The sequence below is a fragment of the Trichomonas vaginalis genome, chromosome IV, assembly GCF_026262505.1.
Source record: "Trichomonas vaginalis G3 chromosome IV, whole genome shotgun sequence".
Classification (NCBI taxonomy): domain Eukaryota; phylum Parabasalia; order Trichomonadida; family Trichomonadidae; genus Trichomonas; species Trichomonas vaginalis.
The window spans coordinates 24342375-24368457 of NC_067206.1; the positions used below are offsets into that span (position 1 = coordinate 24342375).

General features: G+C 30.5%; 7 protein-coding genes and 3 pseudogenes across 10 annotated transcripts, besides 6 other annotated features; 6 read left to right on the forward strand and 4 right to left on the reverse strand.

Annotated features, from left to right (window-relative positions):
• Positions 1–218: 218 nt before the first annotated feature.
• TVAGG3_0159360 (uncharacterized protein) lies at positions 219–1337 on the reverse strand (the record flags this gene model as incomplete). Its single annotated transcript, XM_001303802.1, has 1 exon — positions 219–1337. The coding sequence occupies one exon, from the start codon at positions 1335–1337 to the stop codon at positions 219–221; it is 1119 nt and encodes a 372-aa protein (XP_001303803.1).
• A 1794-nt stretch (positions 1338–3131) lies between these two features.
• TVAGG3_0159370 (uncharacterized protein) lies at positions 3132–3812 on the forward strand (the record flags this gene model as incomplete). Its single annotated transcript, XM_001303803.1, has 1 exon — positions 3132–3812. One exon carries the CDS (start codon positions 3132–3134, stop codon positions 3810–3812), a length of 681 nt encoding a protein of 226 aa, XP_001303804.1.
• A 540-nt stretch (positions 3813–4352) lies between these two features.
• On the reverse strand, positions 4353–5665 carry TVAGG3_0159380 (uncharacterized protein; the record flags this gene model as incomplete). Its single annotated transcript, XM_001303804.1, has 1 exon — positions 4353–5657. One exon carries the CDS (start codon positions 5655–5657, stop codon positions 4353–4355), a length of 1305 nt encoding a protein of 434 aa, XP_001303805.1.
• Positions 5666–7551: 1886 nt separating this feature from the next.
• Positions 7552–8497: a mobile genetic element.
• A 21-nt stretch (positions 8498–8518) lies between these two features.
• Positions 8519–8605: a mobile genetic element.
• Positions 8606–11244: 2639 nt separating this feature from the next.
• Positions 11245–21525: a mobile genetic element.
• On the forward strand, positions 12210–12656 carry TVAGG3_0159420 (annotated as a pseudogene). The gene has a single exon. A coding segment is annotated over exon 1 (447 nt).
• On the forward strand, positions 12697–13482 carry TVAGG3_0159430 (annotated as a pseudogene). Its single transcript has one exon. A coding segment is annotated over exon 1 (786 nt).
• TVAGG3_0159440 (phage tail repeat-like family) lies at positions 16829–17221 on the forward strand (the record flags this gene model as incomplete). The annotated part of the gene is made up of 1 exon (XM_051224913.1): positions 16829–17221. One exon carries the CDS (start codon positions 16829–16831, stop codon positions 17219–17221), a length of 393 nt encoding a protein of 130 aa, XP_051109899.1.
• Positions 17669–18122, forward strand: TVAGG3_0159450 (Prim-pol domain family; the record flags this gene model as incomplete). Its single annotated transcript, XM_051224914.1, has 1 exon — positions 17669–18122. A coding segment is annotated over one exon (454 nt), but the record flags the coding sequence as incomplete, so codon positions are not given.
• TVAGG3_0159460 lies at positions 18552–19976 on the forward strand (annotated as a pseudogene). The gene has a single exon. A coding segment is annotated over exon 1 (1425 nt).
• Positions 21526–22130: 605 nt separating the features above from the next.
• Positions 22131–22160: a mobile genetic element.
• Positions 22161–22786: 626 nt separating this feature from the next.
• Positions 22787–23359, reverse strand: TVAGG3_0159480 (DNA/RNA polymerase superfamily; the record flags this gene model as incomplete). The annotated part of the gene is made up of 1 exon (XM_051224915.1): positions 22787–23359. One exon carries the CDS (start codon positions 23357–23359, stop codon positions 22787–22789), a length of 573 nt encoding a protein of 190 aa, XP_051109901.1.
• Positions 23360–23478: 119 nt separating this feature from the next.
• Positions 23479–23682: a terminal%2Cinverted (terminal inverted repeat of Maverick-1B transposon ID:TVAGG3_0159490).
• Positions 23479–26083: part of a mobile genetic element that runs on past the window's edge.
• TVAGG3_0159500 (uncharacterized protein) lies at positions 23683–24003 on the reverse strand (the record flags this gene model as incomplete). Its single annotated transcript, XM_051224916.1, has 1 exon — positions 23683–24003. One exon carries the CDS (start codon positions 24001–24003, stop codon positions 23683–23685), a length of 321 nt encoding a protein of 106 aa, XP_051109902.1.

Sequence of the window (26083 nt, forward strand, 5' to 3'; positions counted from 1 at the left end):
TGTTTCGATCTATATATTTAATAAAATTTTTTATGGAACTATGGATATTTCTTAAGAAACTAGTGTTTCCATAAGCTTCAATTATTAGAAGTAATTAATTTTCAAATTCATTATGCAAATCTTTGCTTTTGAATATTATTAATTTAATTGCATGAAAATAATAATATATTGATTTTTATTTTGAATCAAAAAATTGCAATATGTGACTGATTATATATTTATTCATTATCCATATTATCCATTTCGAATTTGTCTGTCTCTGTATCCCCAAGGATTTCTTCCAAACCATCAATAATGGCGTGTTTCTTCCAGTAGAAAACGTGTATGATTCCCATTAAACCGTAAGCAATTATAGGTGCTGCTATAGTTGTGTATCCAAATATTGAGTATATTTTTGTATATGGGGAATCCATTTCTTGTTTTGCTAAAAAGCTATATAAATCTTCAGATTCTTTTTGATAGTCTTCATATTTTTCATCCTGATTGTATTTTTTAACTTCCTCTAGTGTGAAAATTCCATTGGGTGGAATAAAAAGACCTATATCATTTGGGAAAAGATGACCATTTGAAGATTCCTCATTATTTTTGAAATAGTCCACTTTAAATGAATATTTTGCGGTAACATGATTGTCATCTCTAGAACGCGTATTGAGGCCAACTAATGGAATTATGGAACCTCCTGTACCATTATTAATAAGCTCTTCGTCGCTCAAAGTTAAATAATATTCTCCAGCCCAGAATCTTAAAACGGATTCATTTCCGCCGCGTTCACGTGAATATGTATATTTGGAAGTTTTTCCCGGTTGACTTATATGATAAACATTTGTGCCACGATCTAAAATGTAGTTGCTGTTACTGGAATCAAAAGTTCTACGGAGGGCAAATAAATCTAATGAATCATACATTTTTGTGGAGAAATAAACTTTGACCTCTGTGTCTTCAATAAATTTTCTGTTTAGCTTCTCATTCAGGAAAATTTTTCGAAGAGATGTTAATATATTAGTTTTAACAGCATCGCTATGGCCATCGTAACTTTTTAGGGTTGTTTTCTTTAACTTTACTGGTGCAGAAATTGGAAGAATTGAGATAGTGCATGATGCTGATTTACACTGATATTCTGGAAAAGAATAGGATGGACTATCATCAAAATCATGTAGATTTATAACAGAAAAGGGATTTAAATATTCTGTCCTGTTGAGTGTTACGGAATAGGTGCCTGTTCCACTAACAATGTGATGAAATTTAACTTTAATTAAATCTTGTGGGGTGAAATATATGTTTGTATAATTGGGACATCCTCGTCGGTCAACATTTTTACTTATATTATCATATCTCATTTCATAATACTCGAATATTAAAGAAATTATTAGCATTGTAAATGGTTTCGATTGCCAATAAAAATTTCAAGTTTTTGAATTATTTTGAATACTTTGAAAGCAAAAATTATGATAATTCGAATGCACTCAAAAGGGATAAAAAGAACGACTTCCTATACAAAATGTAGTGACTTTTAATCCGCCACTTCAAATTAACGTCCGTTAGATTAAGATTTTGATGATTAACTTACAGAAATAAATGCTTTGACTATTAAGAAAAAAGCATAATGGATTATAAATTATAACGTATAATTTTGTGAGATGATTGAATTTTTTTCTTGCGAATTTTCATAACAATATACCATTCGTAAAGGAAAAAAAAAGAACGACTTCCTATACAAATTTTAGCGACTTTTAATCCACCTTTCAAATTAAGACCTCAATTCAGAATTATGCAGTTAGATTAAGATTTCGATGATTAACTTACAGAAATAAATGTTTTGACAATATATGAATATAAAAAGTTTTATGAATTTAATTACAAAAAGTATAGTTTTAAGAGCTGACTGAATTTTATTTCTTTTGGATTTTCACAACGATATACCTTTTGGAATAAGACAAACGATATAGTCGCATTCTAAGACATTTTTATCAAAAAGTTCTAAAAATGATTATTTTGTTTATTATTATTTCTATATGCTGGACTCAATATTTTTTTATTTTTTTTAAATTGAAATATATTGAATTTAAAAATTTTAAATCAAAATGGGAGGCTTAACTCTAGTTTCATTAATTAATTCGTTTGTTACATTTATTCAAAACATTGCCATTGGGCTTGGATTTTTCAAACTTCACCCACCTCGCTGGCTCAAAATATTGGGAGATGCCATTATTCATTTTATTTCAACAATTCTTGATATTAATAACTCAATACAGGAACTCAGTCTATCTGCCAAACTAATATTAAATTGCATCTTACTTCCAATGTTCTTATTATTTATAGGGCAACTTTTTTTGGGAAGTGTATCAATATATTTGGGATATTTCCTTTTCCCAGGAGCTAGTATTTTTGGTTATGGCATTTATGAAATCTCAAAAAATTCAAAGGAATATATTGGTCTTGTTTTAGGTATTGGAGTGACAGTTTTTGTAATTCTTGTCTCTTTAGCGATATTTTGTTGCAAACCTCTCAAATATTACGAATTTAGGCATCTTGATAAAAGTATATTCTTAGGATTTATGCATTTAATTTTCTTTGCATTATACCTATTATGCGCGGTTGCAAGTCTAGGCGTAATCAAGGGATATGCAAGCGAAGATTTCAAGGGAGCATTTTTCCCTGTTGGTACAATATTCTTTTTCATTGCCGCAATTTGCTATTTAGTGTATGCAATTCTAAGGATGACTTCATGTGGTGCAATCAAGTTAAGCAGACTTAAAGTGTTTATAAGATTAAATGCTATGAAATTGATTTTCATTATTTTCAATGCGATTTATTTGCCAATCTTTCAATCTATTCTGTATTCTTTAATGACAATCAAAAATGTATGTCCATCGGGAACATATCCTTACTCATACTATGCAAGTAATGTTTTTTCTTCAAGATATTTTTCATGTATTAGAAATGAAAATATTTCCGAAAGTAATAGTGAAACAAGATTTAGATTTAATCTTGCAACACAAACAAAAGAATGGAAATATGAATATGCTCCTCAAATTGTTTTTTGTATCATTTTTGTAATAATTGCATACCCTTTGGTTGTATTCTTCGTTATAAATGTAATACATGATAAATATGGAGATGAAGCTTACAAAATGGAGAACGCAGGAGCAAGTTTATTTAAAGACTATAGGCAAGAATACAAGTATTGGCCCCTTGCTTCACTATTGTATAAGTTGGTTGTTGCAACAATAACAATTATGGCGAACTTATATGTCCCTGGTCTGATGTTATTATTAACATTCGTATATGTTGGTTATGGCGTTTTGATTTTCTTCCTTAAACCATTCGAAAATAAGTTTAACAATTGGATCGAAATTGCAAACAATGGTTTGAGTTTTATCTTCTCATTTATTTCAGTTTCAGCTGCATTCGGCGCTAATGTTCCACCTCTTGTATTGACTATAATGAGCTCAATTGAAACAATCATTTCCATTGGTCTAGAAATTGCTGCCTATGTTATTGACAAGAAAAACAGTCAGAATGAAGAAAAGGCGAAGAAAATGAAAGAACTTGAAGCAAATTATTTATTGGAAAAACCACTTTTATATTATACAACGGTTTTCTTTTACTTTGGTTGCTTTATTATTGGATTTTTCGTTGCTAATATTATAGCAATTACAACACCAGTTAAGAATGATCTCGAAATGATTCCCACAAATACGTGCGTATTCCTAGAATATGAGCCAAAGATGGACTTTCTCGATACTAATAAATGTGTTCATCTTAGCGATATCAAACCGTCTATAGAAGAGAGATATTATACCGATGAATGATAATTCCTATCAAACTTATATGAAAATATTTAAACATTGAATTTCATTCTTTGAAATTTACTTCTTTTTATTTTCAATTTCAAAAACTTTTTTGAAATATTAGGAATGTTCTTTAGCCAAACTTTTCGTTTTTCTGGAAACTTGAATGAATGCCAATTTGTAATGTCTTTAAATAGCATAATTGATGCTTTTTTATGAATACACAGACTGTTATTTATGGCTTTAGGGTCGCGAATTGTTTAATTTAAATTCACTTTGTGTTTATTTTTCCTTCATTGATTAGATTTTAGATATTTAGATATATGGTCGGAATACCTTTGTATAGGACAGTATACACTATTAAGTTTCTGAGTCGTAATTGCTTTGAAGAAGAATTAAAGTGGCTTAGTAGACTCGACTCTTAAAAAAAACATCATTCCACTTTCAAAGAGCTTAAACGATGATATGAAAACCAATTCGAATGGGCAGTTTTAATGAACATTATCATGAATAAAAAATAATTAAAAAATTATCAAAAATACAAAAATATTTTTAAGTAGATTAATCGAATGGATTGTAATTCGAGCCATTATCAGAATCATCACTACTATCGAAATTAAACATGTGCACAGCAATTGCTGGGGCCGCTCTTCCTGCTTCTCTGTCCAAAGCAAGGATGTCAGCGTTTATGTCAAATGTCATCAAAGATTTGCCATAACCCTCGCTTAGAAAGCCTAGCTTAGCCGTAATAGCCTTCTGAACTTCTTTCCATGACTCAAAATTATTTAATGCTGGCAAATTGTCTTCTTTTAATTTAAAGAATCTGGCTAATCTAAACACATGAGCATCCGGTCTTTCCAGTTTAAGATTTTCGTTTATCTTGTCAATTACGTTTGAATTTTGAATACTTAAATTAATTTCATCAATATCGCAAAAAACAACAGCTTTAACAATACTACTTGTGAGAAATGTATAGAGTAGATTATTAAATAGCATGTCGTAGAGTTTAACGCTTTGATGTGGATATATTGAAATTAAATCTGGTAAATATGGAGTTATTTCCTGGAAGTTGAAATCATTTTCGTGTTCTGCTATTTCTTTATTGTATAACGATGATTGTTTTTTGATTAATTTAATTTCTCTAAAAGCAAGCATTTTTAACTGAGTTGAGGCTGTTTCCTTAAGCACAGCATTGAATAGAGCTGAAATAATGCCCGAATAGTCGTAATCTTCAAATGGATTTTCGGCATTTATTTCTGCCAATTTTGGTAAAAACCAGGTTGTTATAGATATTGCGGGAATTGCAAATGTTTCTTTATACTGGATCGCTTGGCTTAGCTGTTCAAGTAATAGATCTTTGTCTTCGATATAAAAGTTGAATTTCATGAGAATTAAAAGAAGTAATTCGCTATACATTCCGTCGTTAAGACGTTTAATAAGCTCTGGGAATATGTCTTGCATATCTGAAAGCAAAGATCCAGAAGTGAAAGCTAAATAAGTTGTAAGAATTCGTGTAAAATGAAGAGATAATAGAGGTATTTTTGCTGCATTTTTATCGAAAAAGTTTAATAAGAATCGTGTGAATCCTTCATCACTGCAAAGACGATCTTGTATTGGAGATTTCGAAACTAAAACTAGAGTGGCTTTTTCTGAATATGTGTAGAAGTCTTCCTTATCCATAAAATCATCTTCTAGTGAATATTTAAGTATTTTTCGGAAGCATTTGCCACTCAATAAGAAATCAACTACTTCTTCGTTTTCGTCTTTGAGTGCAGCAGCCAAAGATTTATGAAGCAAAACTGTTTCTAAAGTTGTTTCATCGTTTGATACTAAATTGATCAATTCTTCTAGTGAACCTTCTTCCATTATTAAAATCTCAAGAAAATTAAAAGAAAAAAATAAAAAGCATTAATATATTAAATGTGATCAAATAATCAAATATAATGATATAAGCTAAATTCACAATGCTATTGCCTTAAATATCAATACAATACATTTAATATGTACTAGAGACACATCTCGTAAACATTCTCAGTATGATTTCATGTAAAACAACGATGTGTAATCAGGCAATACCTTTATTCTTATTTTGCAAATAATAGTAGTATATGATGCGGGTTGTGTGACTTTTTTTGTAATCGTAAGAATTCTCACATAATTGAATGATTTTTGAACATACTTCCGAATAGCAGATTTTAAAAATTTATGAATAATTTATAAAAAGTTTTTATTCCTACAATTCCTATATTACCATTAATAAAAAGAATATATTTTATAATAGTTTCATTTCGAACATGTTAAAATTTATCTGCATTTCGAAAAATTTTATTATAAATGATAATATAATTTATTAAATTAATATATAACTTATGAATTTTTACTTTTTGTATGAAATAAAATTTAGTATTAATAAAGTTATAAAATAAATTGGTGCATGTTAGATGTAAATAAGATATAAAAAGGTGTTTATGAATACTTTAGCAGAACTTCTACTGGTAGAGTTTATACTGGCAGAACTTCTACTGGTAGAGTTTATACTGGCAGAACTTCTACTGTTTCCCTCAAAATTGAATACTTTAGCAGAACTTCTACTGGTAGAGTTTATACTGGCAGAACTTCTACTGGTAGAGTTTATACTGGCAGAACTTCTACTGGCAGAACTTCTACTGGTAGAGTTTATACTGGCAGAACTTCTACTAGTAAAGTTTCTACTGGTAGAACTTCTACTGGCAGAATTTCTACTGGTTATATATGGTGTCAATTTTTTAAAAAATTTTGAATTCAATGAGTTATATCAAAAATAAAATTCTTGAATAGAGTAAAAAAATTTAAATAATTTATTTAAATATTTTCTTCTGACATTTTTGAATAATTTATTTTTTTAATTCGTAAGAAAATGAGTGGATCAAGATTCGTAACCGTCAATCAATTAATGGATGCTCTTTCACCAATTCTTGAAAATGTTAAACAAGTAGATGTTTATTTCGATGATTATGTAGAAAGTTTATATTATAAAGGTAAACATAATATTAAACCCATTGCTTTTGCATTTGATAATAAATTAATTGAAAATGCAAAAATTTGGGAATTAATTCCAGATATTGAATATATAACGAATATAACTAATAAATGGTTCAAACGAATTCCAACCACAAAAGTTCTTTGTAAATTAATGATCAAAACCGAGGCCAAAGAATTTCATGAATTTACATATCATCCAAATAAAGTTTCAGAACTAGAAAATGAAAAACTTCAGAAAAAATTAAACGATAGACTTTCAAATGATCGTATTGAAAAAATAAATAAACTAGCAGAAGTTGCATTTAATAATGAAATATTTGATGAATATAACCTTGAACTCAGTGATGGGCTTTAAGGACCCGGGCTCAACGAGTCATGATTTATGAAATCAATAATTTGATTTATTCGCTCTTCAATAATTTCTATTCTTTTTGTTAAATTGTTGCATGCTAAGTTCGGTCAAAATGTAAACCTCTCAATTTTATCGTCGGGGGAAGTAACTCAATTCCTTCAAAATTATTCTTTAAATATTGAATTTAAAGTTATTTAATTTGGATTATAAATAAATAGGCTAATACAATATTTAAAAATGAGAAAAAATAACTTTTCAAAGAACTTTTCATAATCTCAAAGAAAATTTTTTATTCAATAATTATATAAATTAATTAACATTCATAATGAAATTGGATTTTTTTTATAAAAAATTGGTCCTACTTAACTTTTTGAGAGAATTTGGCTTTCTCGTAAACGAAAAAGGGGATTTGACGGAGTCAAATCCCCGCTCACAAAAAGTGGACTTTACATGTCAAATTTTATATGCATGTAATGTCCACTTTTATGAGTTTTAGGAAGGAATTGGAAGCCATGAGTTACTGACATTGCATCAGTAGCTCATAGCCTCCAATTCCTTCAAAAAATGGGAGAAACTTTGTCCGAATAGTTTAACATTCGGACAAAGTTTCTCCCATTTTAAGAAGGAATTGGAGGGTAAGAGATATACCATATGAATGTATATCTCTTACCCTCCAATTCCTTCTAGAAAGTGTCCAAACTTTGGGTTAATTGCAAAGTATTAACCCAAAGTTTGGACACTTTCAAGTGGAGATGGAAGGCTTTGGGGTATATATTAATACAATATACCTCAAAGCCTTCCATCTCCACTACAAATGTGAGAAACTTTGTCCGAATAGTTTAACATTCGGACAAAGTTTCTCCCATCTTTCAATGTAATTGCTACCTGTGAGGTACTGACTTGAAGTCAGTGCTTCACAGGTAGCAATATCCAAAAATTTAAAAACATTTTATCAGTTCGTTAGAGAACTAGAGCCTCCTAGGTACTGAACCAGAATCAGTGCCTAGGGGACTCTAGTGATCTATATAAATCTGAGAAACTTTGAGGAAATTGTTCGACATTTCCTCAAAGTTTCTCAGCAATTTAGCGAGGAATGTTCGTTATCGTGTAGATATTTATAATATATACATGATAACAAACATTCCCCGCTAAAAGATGTAAAATCTTATAAGAAATAATTGCAAAAGAATAACAAATTGCAACAAATTTTATATGAAACTGAACCTTATGAGGTAGTGATTCAAGATCACCGCCTCATAAGATTCAGTTTCAATCTCAAGTATCTCAAAAGTAAGGCTCTATTTTTTGCCATGTAAAGTGTCACTTTTCTGTCCAAATGATAAGTTATTCAGAGAAAGTTTCCCAGCTATCAAGAGGGAATTGTTCCTTATGAGGTATATATTCATACTGTATACCTCATAAGGAACAATTCCCTCCTTAAAACGAGAAAACTTGTTCGAAATTGTTTATCATTTCGAACAAGTTTTCTCGTTTTTAATAAGAAACTAAAGGCTATGAGGCACTGATTATATATTAGTGCCTCACAGCCTTTAGTTTCTAATAGATAGCTGGGAAACTTTCTCCAAATGATAAGTTATTCAGAGAAAGTTTCCCAGCTATCAAGAGGGAATTGTTCCTTATGAGGTATATAGTTATAATGTATACCTCATAAGGAACAATTCCCTCATTAAAATCGTAGATATTTTTTACTTATTACTCATGCTTTCAAAATCACAATCCTCTGAAAAGTTATTTTTTATTAAGAATTTAGAATTTTGATAAATACCTTTTTTCAATTTGATATAATACTTATATATTTTCAAAAAGACATTTTGAAAAGATATCTCAAAAGTTCTCTGAAAACCTATTTTTGATTAATTTTGAGAAATATCCGTATTAAATTAATCACTAAATTCATTCAACACTACTTTAATTTTTAAATTCAAAAAATTATATGTGCTTCTTAAAATGTCTCACAAAAATTTTATTATAAAATTATATACAATATTAAAAATCCCACAACATTTTTTACTTTACATAATCGTACTTCCTCGACGATTAATTTTCCCTCAATTCCTATCGTTGACCGAACTTAGCATGCAACAAAATCATCTATTTTCATTAATGAGGTGATTCTTGATTGAGGAATAGATTTCAAACTAACCACTCCTTTTATTTTTGAAATTTTGAATCCATCAACTTTAAACATTTTATTCAATTTACACGTTGTCAATTCTTCAAATAATTTTTTATTATTAGCATAATAGTCATTAAATTCTTCAACAGATGAAAAAATTTTTATTTCAGTAATTGGTTTAACAACGTTTATTTTTTGTTGAACATCTTTACTTTCATTTATTTCTTCCTCCTCTGTTTCATTTATTTTTAAAATTGGTTTCATTTATCATTAAATAAAAATTAGAATATAAGTGATGAAATATATTTTTTAATTAATATTAAATCAGAAATGGCGGCAGGATTCTTTAAAAAATTATGGGAAGGAATTAAGAAAGCTGCGGGTTGGGTTCATCAAAAGATTATTAAACCCATTGCAAACTTTTTGGCACCAGTAGCGAAAACGGCAGGAACTATCATAGGTGGAGTATTAGGTACTAAAGCAGGTAATCCGGCGATGGGAGCACAAGCAGGTAACGCAATTGGTGGAATAGCTGAAGGAATACTTAATAAAATAGGAGGTAGATAGTGGAAAAATAAATAAATATTATTTTTATCTTAGTATCGGTTGAAGTCTTTGATAAACTTTTTCTCCCTTTATTTAATACTTCTCTTATTGGGGCAGCTTTTGGCGTTATTGATTCAGCAATGTCACTAATTGCTTCTTTATTCTTAAATATCCAATTTGCTCCTTTCTTCATTGTTTCCCAAACTTTATGCGCTCCTCTTTTTACTTTATCCCATAATTTTTTAAAGAATCCTGCAGCCATAGTTGATTATTTCATTAAAATTAAAAATTCATTTTCATCTTTTAATTTTGATTTTTTATTTATTAATAAATGACGACTAACTATTTGGTGCCAAACACTAAACCGATTAATGGAAATGTGTTTCATTCATTCGAAAAGATAAATGAAATATTCGCAAAGAATGACGGTAGAAGATATTATAGAGAACTTGAAAGTTCATGCTATGACTCTGATGCTCCATATTTTGATGATAAACAAACTCATTTAAGAATTACAAATCCGGCTCATGATGTGAACCAATTAGGTGACACATATATTAAACGCAAAGTTAAAGCAACTCTAGTTTCAAATAAAGCTTTCACATGTGATGCCGCTTTTAAATGCATGCGTTTATTCGTTGGTTACAAATCATCAAATCAAAGCTTTAAACAATTAGAAGTAGAAACCGAAAGAGGTTGATGCTGGTTATCTTCAGATGGATTGCGCCCGTGAATCTTTCGCATTTGCAACATATAAACCAAAATCAGAAAGGAAAGTTAAAAAGTTTGTTCATTCGTTATATAATAATGTTCAAAAATATGATAACTCAGTATGTGGTAAATATATTGACCCTTCAGAAGTTTTCAAGAAAGCAAATGAAGAAGTTGATGTCACTTTTGATATGATTATTCCGGTAAATGATTTGTTAGCATTTCAGGCGTTCGATGATTATCCTAAATCATTTGGTGAAATCATTCTTAAATATTATGTTTTCAGAGATACTTTAGTATTTTGTCAGGTTGACCGTTAAGAGTTGCTGATTTACAAAATTACGTTTATGAAAAGATAACTGATGAAAATTATGAAAAGATTATGAATCATGTTTATAAATATGATCGCAAATTCCAACAAATCGGACTTCCTACCAAATTAATTACAAGCTTAGCCGCTACATCTGCTGACGCAACAGTTGATAACGTTATTATTTCATGCACAAAGATGGAAGTTTTAGAGGATAAATGCATTACACCAGGATATGGTTTAATTGAAGAATCAGTTAAAGCAATACCACGTTTATTCAGTAAGGAAGATCCATTCATGATTCCAGCTCAACATATTGACGTTCGTTCACTAAATGGAGGTTGCATCACTCCTGAAAGGTATCAGTTCAGATTTCTCATACGCTCTTCATAATGTTACAGATGTTGTGTTAACATTTCCGAAGAATGCAATGCAAAGAACGGTTTTAGAAAATCCAATGCTTCGAGGTCTTCAGGTCACTATAGATTCCAGAAACTTCCCCGATCAAGCGATGACCACAGTGGGTGACATATTCTTTACACGTATGCTTCAAGCTTCTGATTTAGATGGAGTGAATGAATGCACGGAAGAATATGAGGACTCATTAACTAGACCACTGAATGATGATAATGGCACACCATTAGCTAGAACATGGAAAGACCAAACTTCATTCTTATGCACTATTCCAGTTCAACGTGATGGAGCGGGTATATTCTTTGATGGATTAGAAACTTTCACTCACAAGTTACAGTACAAGTGAAAGCTTATCCAATCATTCAGGGTGTAAATGACACTTACTGTTCAAAGGTGACAAATCCTCCTCAGGTTTGGTTTACTAGGACTACGTATTGGACATGGACACCGGACGAAGGTTTGAAATATCATTCAACAGGTACACCACCACAGTATAGAAGTTCATATGATGAAATATTGATGAATAGAAATGTTTAAAATTATAAATTTATTTTTGATTAAATGGATTTAAATTCTGAAGAATTAGCGGGAGTATATAATACATACGTAGATGATATGATTAATGAAGCATTGAGTGATAATAGAAATGCTCTATCTAAGGAAAAATTAATGAAAATTCCATATTCTGAATGTTACTTAAATTCAATCACTGCAGCAATTGGTAAACAAAATAAAGGTAAAACATTAACGATATTAAAACAAATTATCATTATTGCTAACACTTCCCCCCATTCACATGTGTTAATTTATATCAACCGTTCAGGTTCACCTTCAGATGATACATTTGAATCTTTAAAGCATTTAATCAAAATTCCAATTATTTATTTATCACAAGAAGAAGCAGAAGATTATTTAAAAAACTTTTTAATGTATAAAGAATTATATAATACAATCAAGAAGCAAGGATTAGAGGATAAAATTATTGATAAACAACGGGATGAATTATTTGAAACACTTTCTATTTCAAATTTTGATAAAGAATTTTTGCATTCACTCATTTTTCTAGATGATGCAGTGAAATCAAAACTAATAACTAATGAGAAATCATATTTTAATCAATTATTAACTCAATGTCGACATATTCAATGTTCATTCTTCATGGCTGTTCAATACTTCAAAGCATTAAGCACAAACATTAAATCAAATCTATCAACACTTTTCATTTCAGTGGGTTAGTCGTCAACAGTTGAACGTTATGCTTTATCAAGTGAATTTACCAATGAGCATTATGAACTTTACACACAATATCAGCAATTAGGTGAACATGGAAAAATAATAGTTGATTTAAATAAAGGAGGTGTTAAATTTGATTAACTTTTTATAATTAATTTTTATTTTTTATTTATAATTAAACATGACAGAAATAGCAAATCTTCTACAGGTTCCATTAAAACAAAGGACAAACAAAAAGGGTGCATATAATAGAACTATGAAAGTTCCAGACGGAATGAAAGAATTAGTCCACATTGTTGCCGGTCTTCAAAAGGATGTTAAACAAATGAGAAACGTTTTAACATTACCAGAAGCTCAAGCATATGCCAAACGTCATGGACCAAATTGGGAAGCACATGAAGCAGACATTACAGGACCAAATGGAAAGCCTGATGGTATAAATGAAGTTTTCGTTACTGATGGTCAAGGAAATATTAAAGTCATAAATGGGTATAAATTAACAATGACGGATTATCCTAAACGTAAAGCATATAATGAACGTTATCCTATGAAATTTGATGAAAATGGAAAAGCTGTTAAACAATACATTGGAGAAGGTGAAAATGGTCCAATGTATTCATACCATCTTAATCCATATTCTTATTTCAATGAAGAATTAAATGCTGTTGAAGAGGGACCGAATGGATTACCACGATATGTTAATCAGTTTATGGTCAATATGCAAATTTGAGAACCTGAAATTCCAGCTAAGAAATTCTTTAAAGTTGCTTTATTCGATCCAGTGTTCAATGAACAGAAGAAAAGCAATGAAAGCAGAATTTAAACCAATTCAAGTGGCAAGAATTTCTTCATCTTCACTTTCAGAAGCGTTCAAGGAATTGATAAAGAAACCACTTTATTCTCAACAAGGTTATAACTTTGATTTAATTAAAGAGAAGTGATAGACGTAAATTAGAAAAATCAGATGGTTTAAGAATGCATGTAATGAATGATTAAAGATATTGTAAATGATAAAATAAGACTGGAAGAAACTCAAAGCAATATCAATAACATATTGGTGCAGTTACAAGAAAGTATAAGCAAACAATGATGAACCTTGGGATATTACCGTAACAACTAAATAAAACTTTAAATATATTTTTTCTTTTTTTTTATTCAATTATAATGAGAAGACGTTTCACAAGTCAAAAGAACACACAAACGCAAAAAGCAGAGATTACGGTTGGTTATAACGTAAATGATGATAAATCACGAATTATTCAAAATGTTAAAGTTAATGTTAGTCCTGAATTAACAAGGTCAGCAACACAGTCCAATTTATTAACTCGTGACTTCCAAAGAAAGAGGAGGAGCAAAATAAAGAAGATGGAGACCAATCATTTTATCTGAACCCGGTAAAGAACCCGTTGAAATCCCACATATCCAACATACCCCCACTCTTTCATCAAACATCGAGAACCCAGGAATCTACGATTCCAGTCGCAATGCGCCATATAAAATAGACATTAATTCTGAATTAATGAAAATTTACCGTGATATAATAATTAATAATTATGATTCAATAATAAATTTAATTGACCAATCTGGTTTTAATTATTTTACCTTATGAATCATTAATTCACATTATCGCCATTCTTTGTGATGTTCAAGATTCAGACGTTAAGATTCAATTTTTCATAGATGATGAGGTTCATGCTGCGGAACAGTTGCAAAAATAATCCTATAAAGGATATTAGCACAATTAAGATATCAAAGAACGGAGCAACAACTGAACTACATTTAACTTATAATAACATATACAATAAAATAGTTGATGAATATAAAATATCACTTGAAAATTCTTTGTTAAGGCTATTTAATATTCAAGGCATTAACATTATCGAATAATAATCCTTTGAATCATAATCAATAATAATTGACCTTTCACCAGTTTCTATCGTTTGTTTTATTTCTTTTTGTTCCCCACTATCCGGATCGGTCATTGTAATTGTTTTTGTTATAGTATCAGCTTTATCTTTAACTTCAATCTTTTTTCCATCGGGATATTTAAACCAAAATTCCAAAAATTCGATATTGTCAATCTGTTCATATTTTAATCTATCAATTACATTTTTAATACCATCTGAAAATCTTATGAAATGGTCATTATATGGGTTTGATTGAACTAAATTTGAATGAAGTGAAATATAACCTGTTGATGAATATGACATTGACTCATATTTTCTGAAAACACTAAAATTTATAACATGAATGAATTTCTTATTCGTTGAATTTATGAATTCTTGAGGTAATCTTATTCTAGTTTTATTTATCACTGGAAAATAACGCTTTACCATATTTTTAATCGTAATAAAAATGTCAATTATCAATATTATTTCGAATAATAACTGTGAATTAAATTTAACAGTTAGCGGAATTTATAATGTTACTCTCGTTTCTGTGAGTGGTAAATTTAATCCCATTCTTTTAGACCCTTCAGATTATATATCATTTATTAAAGATGACCATGAAAAAACGTATGATATGTATATAAATAATGTGATAGCGAAATGGGATATTAACATGATTTTAAGTTATTTAAATGAATCATTTATCGTATGGTATGAAGAAAATTTTAAATCAAAACCCGATAAACTTTTTGAACTTGATGAAATAAATAACCTTATTAAATTTCCGCTGAAAATTAAATTTTGTACTCCTCATCTTCGTTCATTGTTGGGGATATTAAATTTTGAAAAAGATGTTGGGGATGTTTTGTATTCTGACACTGGTTCCAATTTCATTTTAATCAAATGTGATAAAGTTAATACCCCAATGAGATTTTCACATCAAACATTAGACCCTAACTCTTACCCATCAATACAAAACATTTTATCCATCAACTTAAACACATTTTCTTTATCATATCCGTTTCAATTATCCGGGAATTCATTTATTCTTCATTCAAAAGATTTATCAAATATTAAATTTAGAATAACTGACCTATTTGATTGTGATTTAGAATTTATGAATGAAATATTATGGCAATTTCAAATAGAAAAAATAGCTGATGAGATAACGGATTAAATATTTTTAAATCATAATAAATGATTAAACAACAGCAACTTAAGGCGCAAAGCACCCAGGTCCCTCAGACCATTACATACGCCATATATGCATATAATTCAAAGACGGCAGAACAAACGCAAAGGTTGAAATATGGAGATTTGGAGATAGTATTGAAAAATGACCATTTCGAATTCGTTTGCAAAGGTGGTGCGGTGATATCAAATATAAAAGAAATTTTATTTATGAATTCAAAAATTAAAGGAATAACGGATGATATAACATCAATTCCACCAGAAGAACAGAGATATTACGCATTAAATGCATTTCCTAAAGTTTTGAAGATTGGAAGATTTAATTTAAATGAGGAATTCATAGAAGGTTTCCTAAATGACATAATGAAGAGGGCGGATAAGGAATATGTGGATAGTGAGTTAATGAAGAAGGCAAATTTGGTTTATGTTGATGAAAAAGATAATGAAATTAAAGAAAGGGTTGAATGGTATCATGAATGGACATTGGAGACTTTTAAAGTTAAAGCTGATACAGGATGGGTTTCAGGATGTTTAGACCTTAAAGCAGATAAAACATATGTTAACGATGAGTTAGAGAAGAAGGCGGATAAGGAATATGTTAACGAAATATACCAAAGTTTGATAGGAACAAAAAATATTGAAACTATTGTTGGGGATGTTTCTGTCTATGAAGAAAACAAATATTTTAGATGGGAGTTTGTACACTCCTTAAAAAATGGTATACGGTATAAACTCATTCCGAAAAATAACAATGAAATGTATGTAGGCTATATAAAGAATAATGGTACACAAGTTAAAGTTCCATTAGACAACAACTGTTACTTAAACTTATATGGAGACGAACAAAAGAAATATTTAAGAGTTTATGAAATGGCAGATATGACATTGCCTGACCCAGCTCCAGCACCATATTATTATGACTATGGAGATGATGTCAGAACACCACATGTAGATGAACAAAAGTTAACATTATATTTAGATTATTATAGATATAAAAGATATAATGCAATAGAAAAAACGAGAATAGTATATTATTATACAGATGACAGAAATAAATATTATAGTCAAGATTTTACCTACCCTGAAAACATAAGATTATATTATAAAAAATATTCTGACACAAACCAGAAGAAACCTGAAATAGTTACACTATATTTTAAGTTCAAAAGAGACAATCCTATAATATCTCATATGTTTGATTTAATGAACCCAGTAGGTTCTATTTATACATCTATGGATGCAAGAGGTCCTCAAGTAATGTTTGGTGTTGGTGCATGGGAACAAATAGTTGACAGGTTTTTGTATTGTGCAAACTCTTCAAAGGAAACAGGTGGAAGTAAAACGATTTCAGGTGAAAATTTACCTGCACACAGTCACTACATAGATTTAAGTACATCTCAAGCAGGTTGGCATAAGCATAGATATTGGGATTGGTCAGGAATGACAAAAGGTAAAGGATATGATGTTAAAGACGACGTTAAGTTTGCTATAAATTGTTACTGGGATGACACTCAGGGAGAAGGAAACCATACACATTTCGTTTCAGGATATACGCAAACAACGGGACAAAGTAAAGATTACATGCCACCATTTATGACTGTATTCGCATGGTATAGAGTTCAATGAATGTGCTTGACCCAAAGGTCTGGGCTTACCGAATGAACTAAATATATTTTATGTTTGTAATTAATTAGGTAATGAAGTAATGGATGAACTGCAGAAAAGAAGTTAAAAGCTTGGGGTCGTTTTGTACAAAAATATTGTGAGTAAATGATTTAAGTTATTCAATAATTAATTATTTTTGAAGAACTGAAGGGGTCACCAGGTCACCAGGTCACCAGGTCATTTAACTTCTCTGAAAAATGTGACAACATGACATTTTGACAACATCACAGGAGGAAGGCAGTTATGACTTATTTTTGAAGAACTGAAGGGGTCACCAGGTCACCAGGTCATTTAACTTCTCTGAAAAAATGTGACAACATGACATTTTGACAACATTTACGAAAATTTGATGCAGCCCAAAAATAAAGTTAGTTTTAAAATTATTTTTATTTTTTTATTCCTATATAAATGACAGCAACAAACAACAACAGCAACTTTATCATTTCTGATGAACAAGTTATTGATTCATTAGCTGAGGAATTAGTTGTGGCAGAAACTAAAACCCTCAACGAAAGAATTGGTGAAAACAAGATTGATTTACATAACTACCTCAAACATGATGGAGGAAGAGGAAGGAAAACTGGTACAGCTTTATTAGTAAATAAAATTTCAAATTTAACGATTATAGATGTTGATATCAATAAATCGTACAATGATGAACTTAAAGAAACAGTTAGAAAAGACATTTTATCAAAACTTTCGGATAAAGATGTTATCGTTAAAACCGCTTCAGGAGGTCTTCACATTTATTGCAACACGAATTTCTTCTATGCAGTTTCGAACAGAATGATTAAATGTTATTCCTGCAATGATTATGATATTGACATAATGACTTCTATTGATGATTCAAAGCGTTCATTAGTAGTTATGGCTGATTCAAGAGTTCGCAAGAATGCATCAGAACCAATCAATACATACTCATTCATTCGTGGAAGTTATGATTCAACATTAACCAGAACAGTAAACGATATATTAAATGATTTGAATATTAAGGTAAGAGTTGAACAGAAGAACGAAGAAATAAAGACTATCATGAATGAAAACAAAGATGTAAACATTGACGATAAACTTGCCCAGAGCATAGTTGATGGCATCTGTGATTTTGAAGTACATAATGATGGTGGAAACATGAATTTAGAAAAAGAAGTTACATTATTCACACTGTTTCAAGCTATTAATTCGTTACCAATCATTTAATTAATGAAGCATACGATAACGTTATAACTTCTGCAGTTTAACAGAAAATGCAAAAAGTAATTTTGAAAAAGCACGTAGTAGATATGCACATTTAATGACTTCTCCATTTGTTTTGTGAAGATTCTAAAACTTTATCAAAAGGAATATTATGATGAATATGTTTTACCTTTATTACGTAAGCCAAAAATAACATTTGATATCAAACTTGATGACTCGTTTTTGATAACAGATATTAGACGCAAGGCTGAAAATCATCAGTATAAAAACAGTTCTGAAGTAATTGAGGATTTATCACGTGTAATCCGTTTTGTAGATTGTGGAAACAAATATTTCATTCAGAAAGATTACAACATACACGACAAAATGAATCAAATATCATTCGTTCTTCAATCAAACATGAAAGAGTCACTCAAAATGATTAAATTATTTAAAGAAGAAGGTAAAACCATAACAGCATGGGACGTACTATAAATCAATTGTCTTCATTAACCGTTAAGGGTGTTTGCTTTAAATCTGATTCCCCAGATGTTTTCTCAACGTTTCAGGGTTATAAATACAACATTCTTGAAAAGCCTGATTACTCAAAAATTGAGATGTTTATGGATTTCATTAAAGAAGCCATTTGTGATAATAACGATGAAGTGTATAAATATCTTCTCGGCTGGATTGCATCAATGATTCAACATCCTGGAATCAAGAATGAAACAGCAATTATTTTGAAAGGACTTCAGGGAACAGGTAAAAACAGATTTACAGACATTATTTCTGAACTCCTCGCTGGTTATTCATGTAAAAACATTACTGAAATAAGTGAGCTAACGGGTAATTTCAACTCAGTAGTTGAAAATAAAATGTTTCTTGTACTTAATGAACTCAAGAATGTAGGTGAAGACAGACTCGCAAACTTCAACGCTTTGAAATCAATTATAACGGATAATGAGATTAGAATTAATGAAAAGAATCAACCCAGAAGAACTGCACAGAACGTTGCAAACTTCATTTTCGTAACTAATAACGTCTACCCTGTCAAAATTGAAGTTGGAGACAGAAGATACGTAGTTTTAAGGGTTAATGGTAAATTCAAGGGTCAATTTGATTACTTCAAGAATTTAATGGATTCATGCACTAAGGAATTTTATGATAATTTACTAACATATTTTATGCAATATGACCTTTCATCATTTAATGTACGAATCATTCCGATGACTGAAGCCAAACAAGATTTAATAGAATTATCAACAAATCCTTTAGATGAATGGATAAATACACATTATGATGAATTATGTGCAGGTATGACGTGTAAAAATGCTCTATTCTGCAAACCATCAGACATGAAAGACAAAAACTTTCAAAAGCATTAAGGATAAATGTGAAAGGAAACAAAGAAAAATAGATGGTAAACAAACATGGTATTATGTTTTGAAAGAAGAAATGAAAGGATTATATAAAACAAATTGAACCAAACGATAATGAGGAATCATTTACTGACGATGAAATACCTGTGAATGAAGCTTTATAAAATGACTGGAATTTATTTTTGCCTTCCTCCTGTGATGTTGTCAAAATGTCATGTTGTCACATTTTTTCAGAGAAGTTAAATGACCTGGTGACCTGGTGACCTGGTGACCCTTCAGTTCTTCAAAAATAATTAATTATTGAATAACCCATGATGTTGTCAAAATGTCATGTTGTCACATTTTTTCAAGAGAAGTTAAATGACCTGGTGACCTGGTGACCTGGTGACCCCTTCAGTTCTTCAAAAATAATTAATTATTGAATAACCCATGATGTTGTCAAAATGTCATGTTGTCACAAACTTTAGAACGCATAATTTAAATTTTTATTTTTATCATAAATGAATACCCCACAAGCTCAAAATTTACCACGAATCATAACAAGGGAGGAAATGATAAAAAATGATGCAAGAACATGTTAAAAATAACAAACCACTTAAAATTGAGAAAATGTGGTTATGCAGTAATGATGGAAAGAGAGATGTTCGAAGAGGAATAAAAATTAAATTTGGATAGAGTTTAAAAATTCATCTTTATTAAATTCATCTCTTCCAACCAATTTATTTATTCTATTAAATTCTTTATTTTTGCTTCACTCAGTTTAATGATTGAACGGTAAGTTTCTAATTTTTCGATTATTTCTTTCCCTCTTTATCGTTTTCAGTTCCATTAGTTTTATTGTTTTCAACCCCACCGCATTGCGACTTCTTTTTTGTAATAGCATATTTTTGATTTAATTCTGTTTAGTTTCTTTTTATATTCATTGTCTGGACTCTTGACTGCTTGTTGTCACTCATTTCTTACGAAATAAAAAAAATTAAATATTATTTAAATATAATGAGTAATAAAATAAATCGGAATTTCTATTAATTTATTGTCAACTTCAACTAATGCATTGCCGTTAATATATCTAACAAATTCAGCTATTGTGTCAAATCTTCGTCTTCTTTTTGTCATTGATTTATCAGTTTTTCCATAATCGAGATGAATCAAAACTTTATCCCCTTGTTTAAAATTCATGAGCCCCGAATTAATTTGTTCACGTTTAACATCATTTAACTTTTCCATTTGCTTTCTAATATATTCCCATTCTTTTGAAATATCATTTTTCATTTCCACCGGTTTCATGTTTATAGTTCTATGCCATGTATTATTGTAATAATATACTAACTGCTGTATGATGGAGTCATGATTTCCATCCCAGTATATCTGACCGTTAACCCCTAACGCATCTCTAAGAGTTCTCATTACCGCATCAACTATTTTATTATGAAACGTATATGGAGAGGATGAGAAGAAAAAATTAATTTGTGGGAAATAATGAGTCATAGCTGCCTGAAATCCTTTATCACCATCACCCCTGATATTATCTACTCTTTCATGATCTAGTAAGTATTGAATAGCTCTTCTTGTTTCCTGTTCTGTTTTCCCTTTCACCGGAATGCAATATAAATATCTAGTGTTAATGTTAATGGCAAATAAATAAGTAACGTTTCCTTTTGAATATTCCAGATGATCGATTTCGTATGAATATGGATATGGTGCAAATGAAGGGCGACTAAATTTTTCCTTTAACGGTTGAATTTTCGGGTCAATTGGTTTATTTAATATCTTGAAATCCTTTTTAAAATCTTTTTGCTTCTTTAATGTTTGAAATGGATATAATAAAGTGAATGATGAAGGATTAACTGAAGGAGGAGGAGGTACTGTCGTTGGAGGTTTTGGTGTTGCAAGTGGTTTAATTTTATCTGCTTTGATTTTGGATTTCATTCCTTCCTTCATTAATTCTGGATGTATTCTATTCATTTGTTTTAAATATGCTGTATATAAAGGTTTGATATACTTTCCCGCTTCGAGTTTATGTTGAAGGATGAATTCCAAAAGTTGATCTTCATTTAAAAGTCGGGCTGAATATGGTTTAACTAATGAATCATAAATTAAAGCTTGTGCATCATTTATGGTCTGAAGGACCTGGGTGTTTTGTTCCTTTTGTTTTTGTTCCTTTGGCTTTTGCGGCTCAGGATTATATAATTTATATAATCCATCAATATCTTCTTCTGTTAATACTTTATTTTTGAAATCTTTCAACTGTTTAAGTTGTGATTTAGTTTTTCCCTTTGAATATTCATTATTTTTAATTTTGTCTTTAATTTCAGAAAGAGTAGGTGCCAAAAGTGCATACTCTTAAACAACCGTCGGATTTCCGGGTGAAATCGTGACACACTTTCGTCTTTCGTAGGCGGTGGTGGTTGTTACAAAAGGTAACTTCGAATGTAGCGTGAAATCTGCAAAAAAAATTCTGAAATTTGAATGGATAACACAAAAATTGAATAGTTTACGTCAATAAAAAAGAGAAAAATGAAGCCAATGTGTCTCGAACCTAGGACTTAGAGCAGCAATCCCACTGTTTATCACATTACACTACATGCATCTCTCACCTCAGTGAATGAGATCAACTATATGATAACTTTTTTCCCATTATATTCTTGTGGAAAAGTGACAAATAGCAACTTTGACCCTCTCTCATTTCAGAAATTATTTTATTATGATATTTCAAAATTTCATTTTTATAATATGGATAATAATATTCCATATCATCACCCGTTATATTTTTATTATGTTTTTGGAGATATGATTTTAATTCATAATAACTAAGAAATTTTTGATTAAGTACTAAATCAGCAATTAAATTTTTTAAATCTGTGTTATCCATTTATATAAAAATAAAATCAATGTTTTAAGGGTGCCCACCTCTTTGAATCATAGTATCAAAACCATCATTAACGGTTCCTTTTGTCTCTTCTGTGGTATTTTATTAAATAAATGGCATACAACATCCATTTTCACAACATACAGCCTTAGTGTGTGCTCCTGTTAATGCAGTCTTACCAATTGTTAAGCGAGTCATTGACCCATTTTTAAGTTGTAAATTAATATTCTGACCATCAAATATCAATTTATCATTTATTATATCCAAATAATTTTTAGGTGTTAATTGTTTATTTTGTCTTAAACTAACACCTTTCATTTTTTGTGCAATCTTTTTAAAATCACTTCCATCAATTGAACCGTTGAATGATGTATAACACTTAGGACATAAAGCAACCATGTTATCACCTTGTTTCTCAATTGCTAAACCCAATAACTTCTTCTCATGTGCTTTTTCTTCAGCTTTATTCTTTAATTTAGGTTTAAATTTCTCATCAAAACAGAAGAAATCAAATGGTGCGAATTTGAAAATGTTTTTATCATAAAATTGTTTATCAGTAACAATTGCTTGAAATGCTTGAGTGTTAGGAAGATTTGGGTCGCCAGCGATTGCCCAATAAGATGAATCAGTATCACCTTCAATGAAATGAAAACGATTAACATTCAAGCATTTATACATAAAATCATAAATGAAAACCAAATACCAGTATTTTGCGTTATCTAAAGTGAAGAATGCCTCTTGTAAACATGTATCACATCTATAAAATCTATCTTTGAGCATCACTTGATACGTATCCTAGTTAGTATACATATCAAGGGTACGGCGGCACTGCGCGCCTCCATACACCACTTAGCTGTTTTGACACTTTACGAAACCGTTAACGTATATTTTACAACACAAACGACAACACTAACTTAACCTTAAATATTTACAAAGCCACCAACCACTTCACTTCACTAACGTTTTCACAAACGACTTCACTACTGTAAAAATAAACGTTCTCACTTACAAAAGTATTGCAACTCCTCCCATTGCTGTGCTTCATATAACAGCTCATAATCTTCTGACTCACTTTCTTCTTCATATAGGTCAAAATCACTGTCATAGTTTATACCTGTAAGTTTTGACAAAGCTAATGAAACACGCTTACCGTTTGTATCATATGCTTGTATAAACTTTCCATTATGCTTGTAGTCATAAACGCTCAAACTAACTTTACCCTTTCTCCCTCGTATCTGATAGAATGTATTTTCACGAGGAACGAAGAACAAATTCTTGAACTCATGACCGTTGTAGTTTGTTATCTCAATAGTTTTCGTCATTTATATAAAAATAAAATAAAAAATAAAATAAAAAATAAACTTAAAAATTAATGATATCACCACCATCACACGTATGAAAACATCCATTTAAATTTAGGTGAAGTGGTGAGATCTCACCTGTTTTTTCACCTCTTTTTTCACCCTGTTGAATTCATTGCTTTATAACTCTTCTAACTTCTTCTTAAGTTCAGCAATGTTGTCCTCATGAAGTTTAATCTTTCTCAAAATTCCTTCTTTATCTAATGGTTGCTTTATCTTTCTAAACTGAACTCTACCATCCTTCATAGTATGAATGTAAAAACCTTCTGGAATAGTTCCTGATTTAATGTATTCTACCAAAAACTTTTGTTTCATTGCTTCAGTGACTTTATTTGTCATTTCAATCAATAAAAATTTTAATATTAAATAAAAATAACGTATTTTTTCAGTAAGGAAACGCAGGAGTTTTACGATTTATTTGAGGAGTAGTTCTGGTTTAAATGTTGAGTCGGTTTAGGAGTGACTTTTGAACAGGAGTTTGTACTTCCATAGGTTCAGGAGTCATTGAATGTTTGTTGTGAAGGCGTTGGTTTTGGCGAAGGTGTTGGAGTTTGTTTAACTTCAGCTACTTCAGTATTATTTACAACATTTGCTTTATTTCTTTTCAACATCATAACTGCTCCTGCTGTAGCTAGCAAACCTAGGGGAGACCATATTTATATAAGGACTTGACCAAATGCTATTTTTGACAGGAGCTAGTGGAACACCTAACCTTGGTGAGACTGCTCTTTGCCATTGTGCAGCTCGTAAGAAATATTCAATAGGTGCTCCATAATCGTTTGGTAAAGTTTGTTTCATAGATGGTGAAGGTTCACGAGAGCTTGATGAAGAACTCATTTATAAGCTTTAAAAATAAACGTTCATCCTTTATTCCTCACTGTCGTCAGTTGCTAAGTTATAGTCGTCAAGTCTTATTATTGGTATGCCTGACTGTCTTACTTGTATTGCAAAGCAACAATCCTCATAAATCCAATAAGTGGCTTGGTACATTTTCAGTTGCTAGTTCAATAGGTCTTTAACAGACAATTTGTATGTTATTGGAGCAGTAGATGTTTGACCTTGCTGGAAGCAAAAGTCCACTTCTGTTGGAAAACCACATAAGAAATGTGTGTTGTCATAGCTATCCCATTTATGTTCCACACTACCATCATCCACCAATGACTCATAACATCTTCATTAAATCCTATCATATCATTGTTTGTATTGCAAGCGTTCGCAACCATTTCATAAAATACAGGTCCATATGATTTTTCAGGTTCTGCAGGCATATTTCCATAAGCTCCCATGGAAAGCTGAAGATATTTAAACTTAGGGTTCTCAAAATTAACATAATAGTTGTCTTTCTTTCTAAATAGTGCCCAAATACTTTTAACATTAATAGGCGTATAAGCTGCTGTAAATGTTGCACTTGAACTATCTGTATTCTTTGAGAATGAACCGTCCATAGGAATCCAATCCATAACTTTAACAGGAAAACATAAAGCCTCGTTTGTATAATGTTCTACAAGTTCTGTATAAATGTTAGGGTCTAAAGAGAATGACTTTGGATGAATGAAACATTCATTAAAATCCATCTTTGTTCGAAATAGTTGCTGGGTTACAGTTGTAATAGTAACTGTTCCACTAGCTTCTACTGCCTTCGTTATCATAGTGAATGGTTCATTCCATGGAACAAATTTATTTGTCGTGGATTTGAATCTGAAGCAAATACAACTTTAAGAGTTGGATGAAAGCAACGATATCATTTACAGATATAGATGTGCATTGTAAGGCGTCGCTACTGAACTTTACTTTAAGCTGAATGTTTCCTGCAAATGCAGGAATAAATCGAATAGCTTCTAATGGAAGGAATTCTAACAGGAATTCTTAAACGAAGCTTAAAATCAAATGATTTTCCTGCTGTAATTGGACCACTAACAATTTGTCCTGTTCTGCATGTTCCCGAATGACTCCATACATCTTCATGTCGAGTCTTTGAGAAAACATCTACTTTCTTTATTTGTTCGGTAGTTTGAGTTTGAAGTTATATATGCTTCTTCTC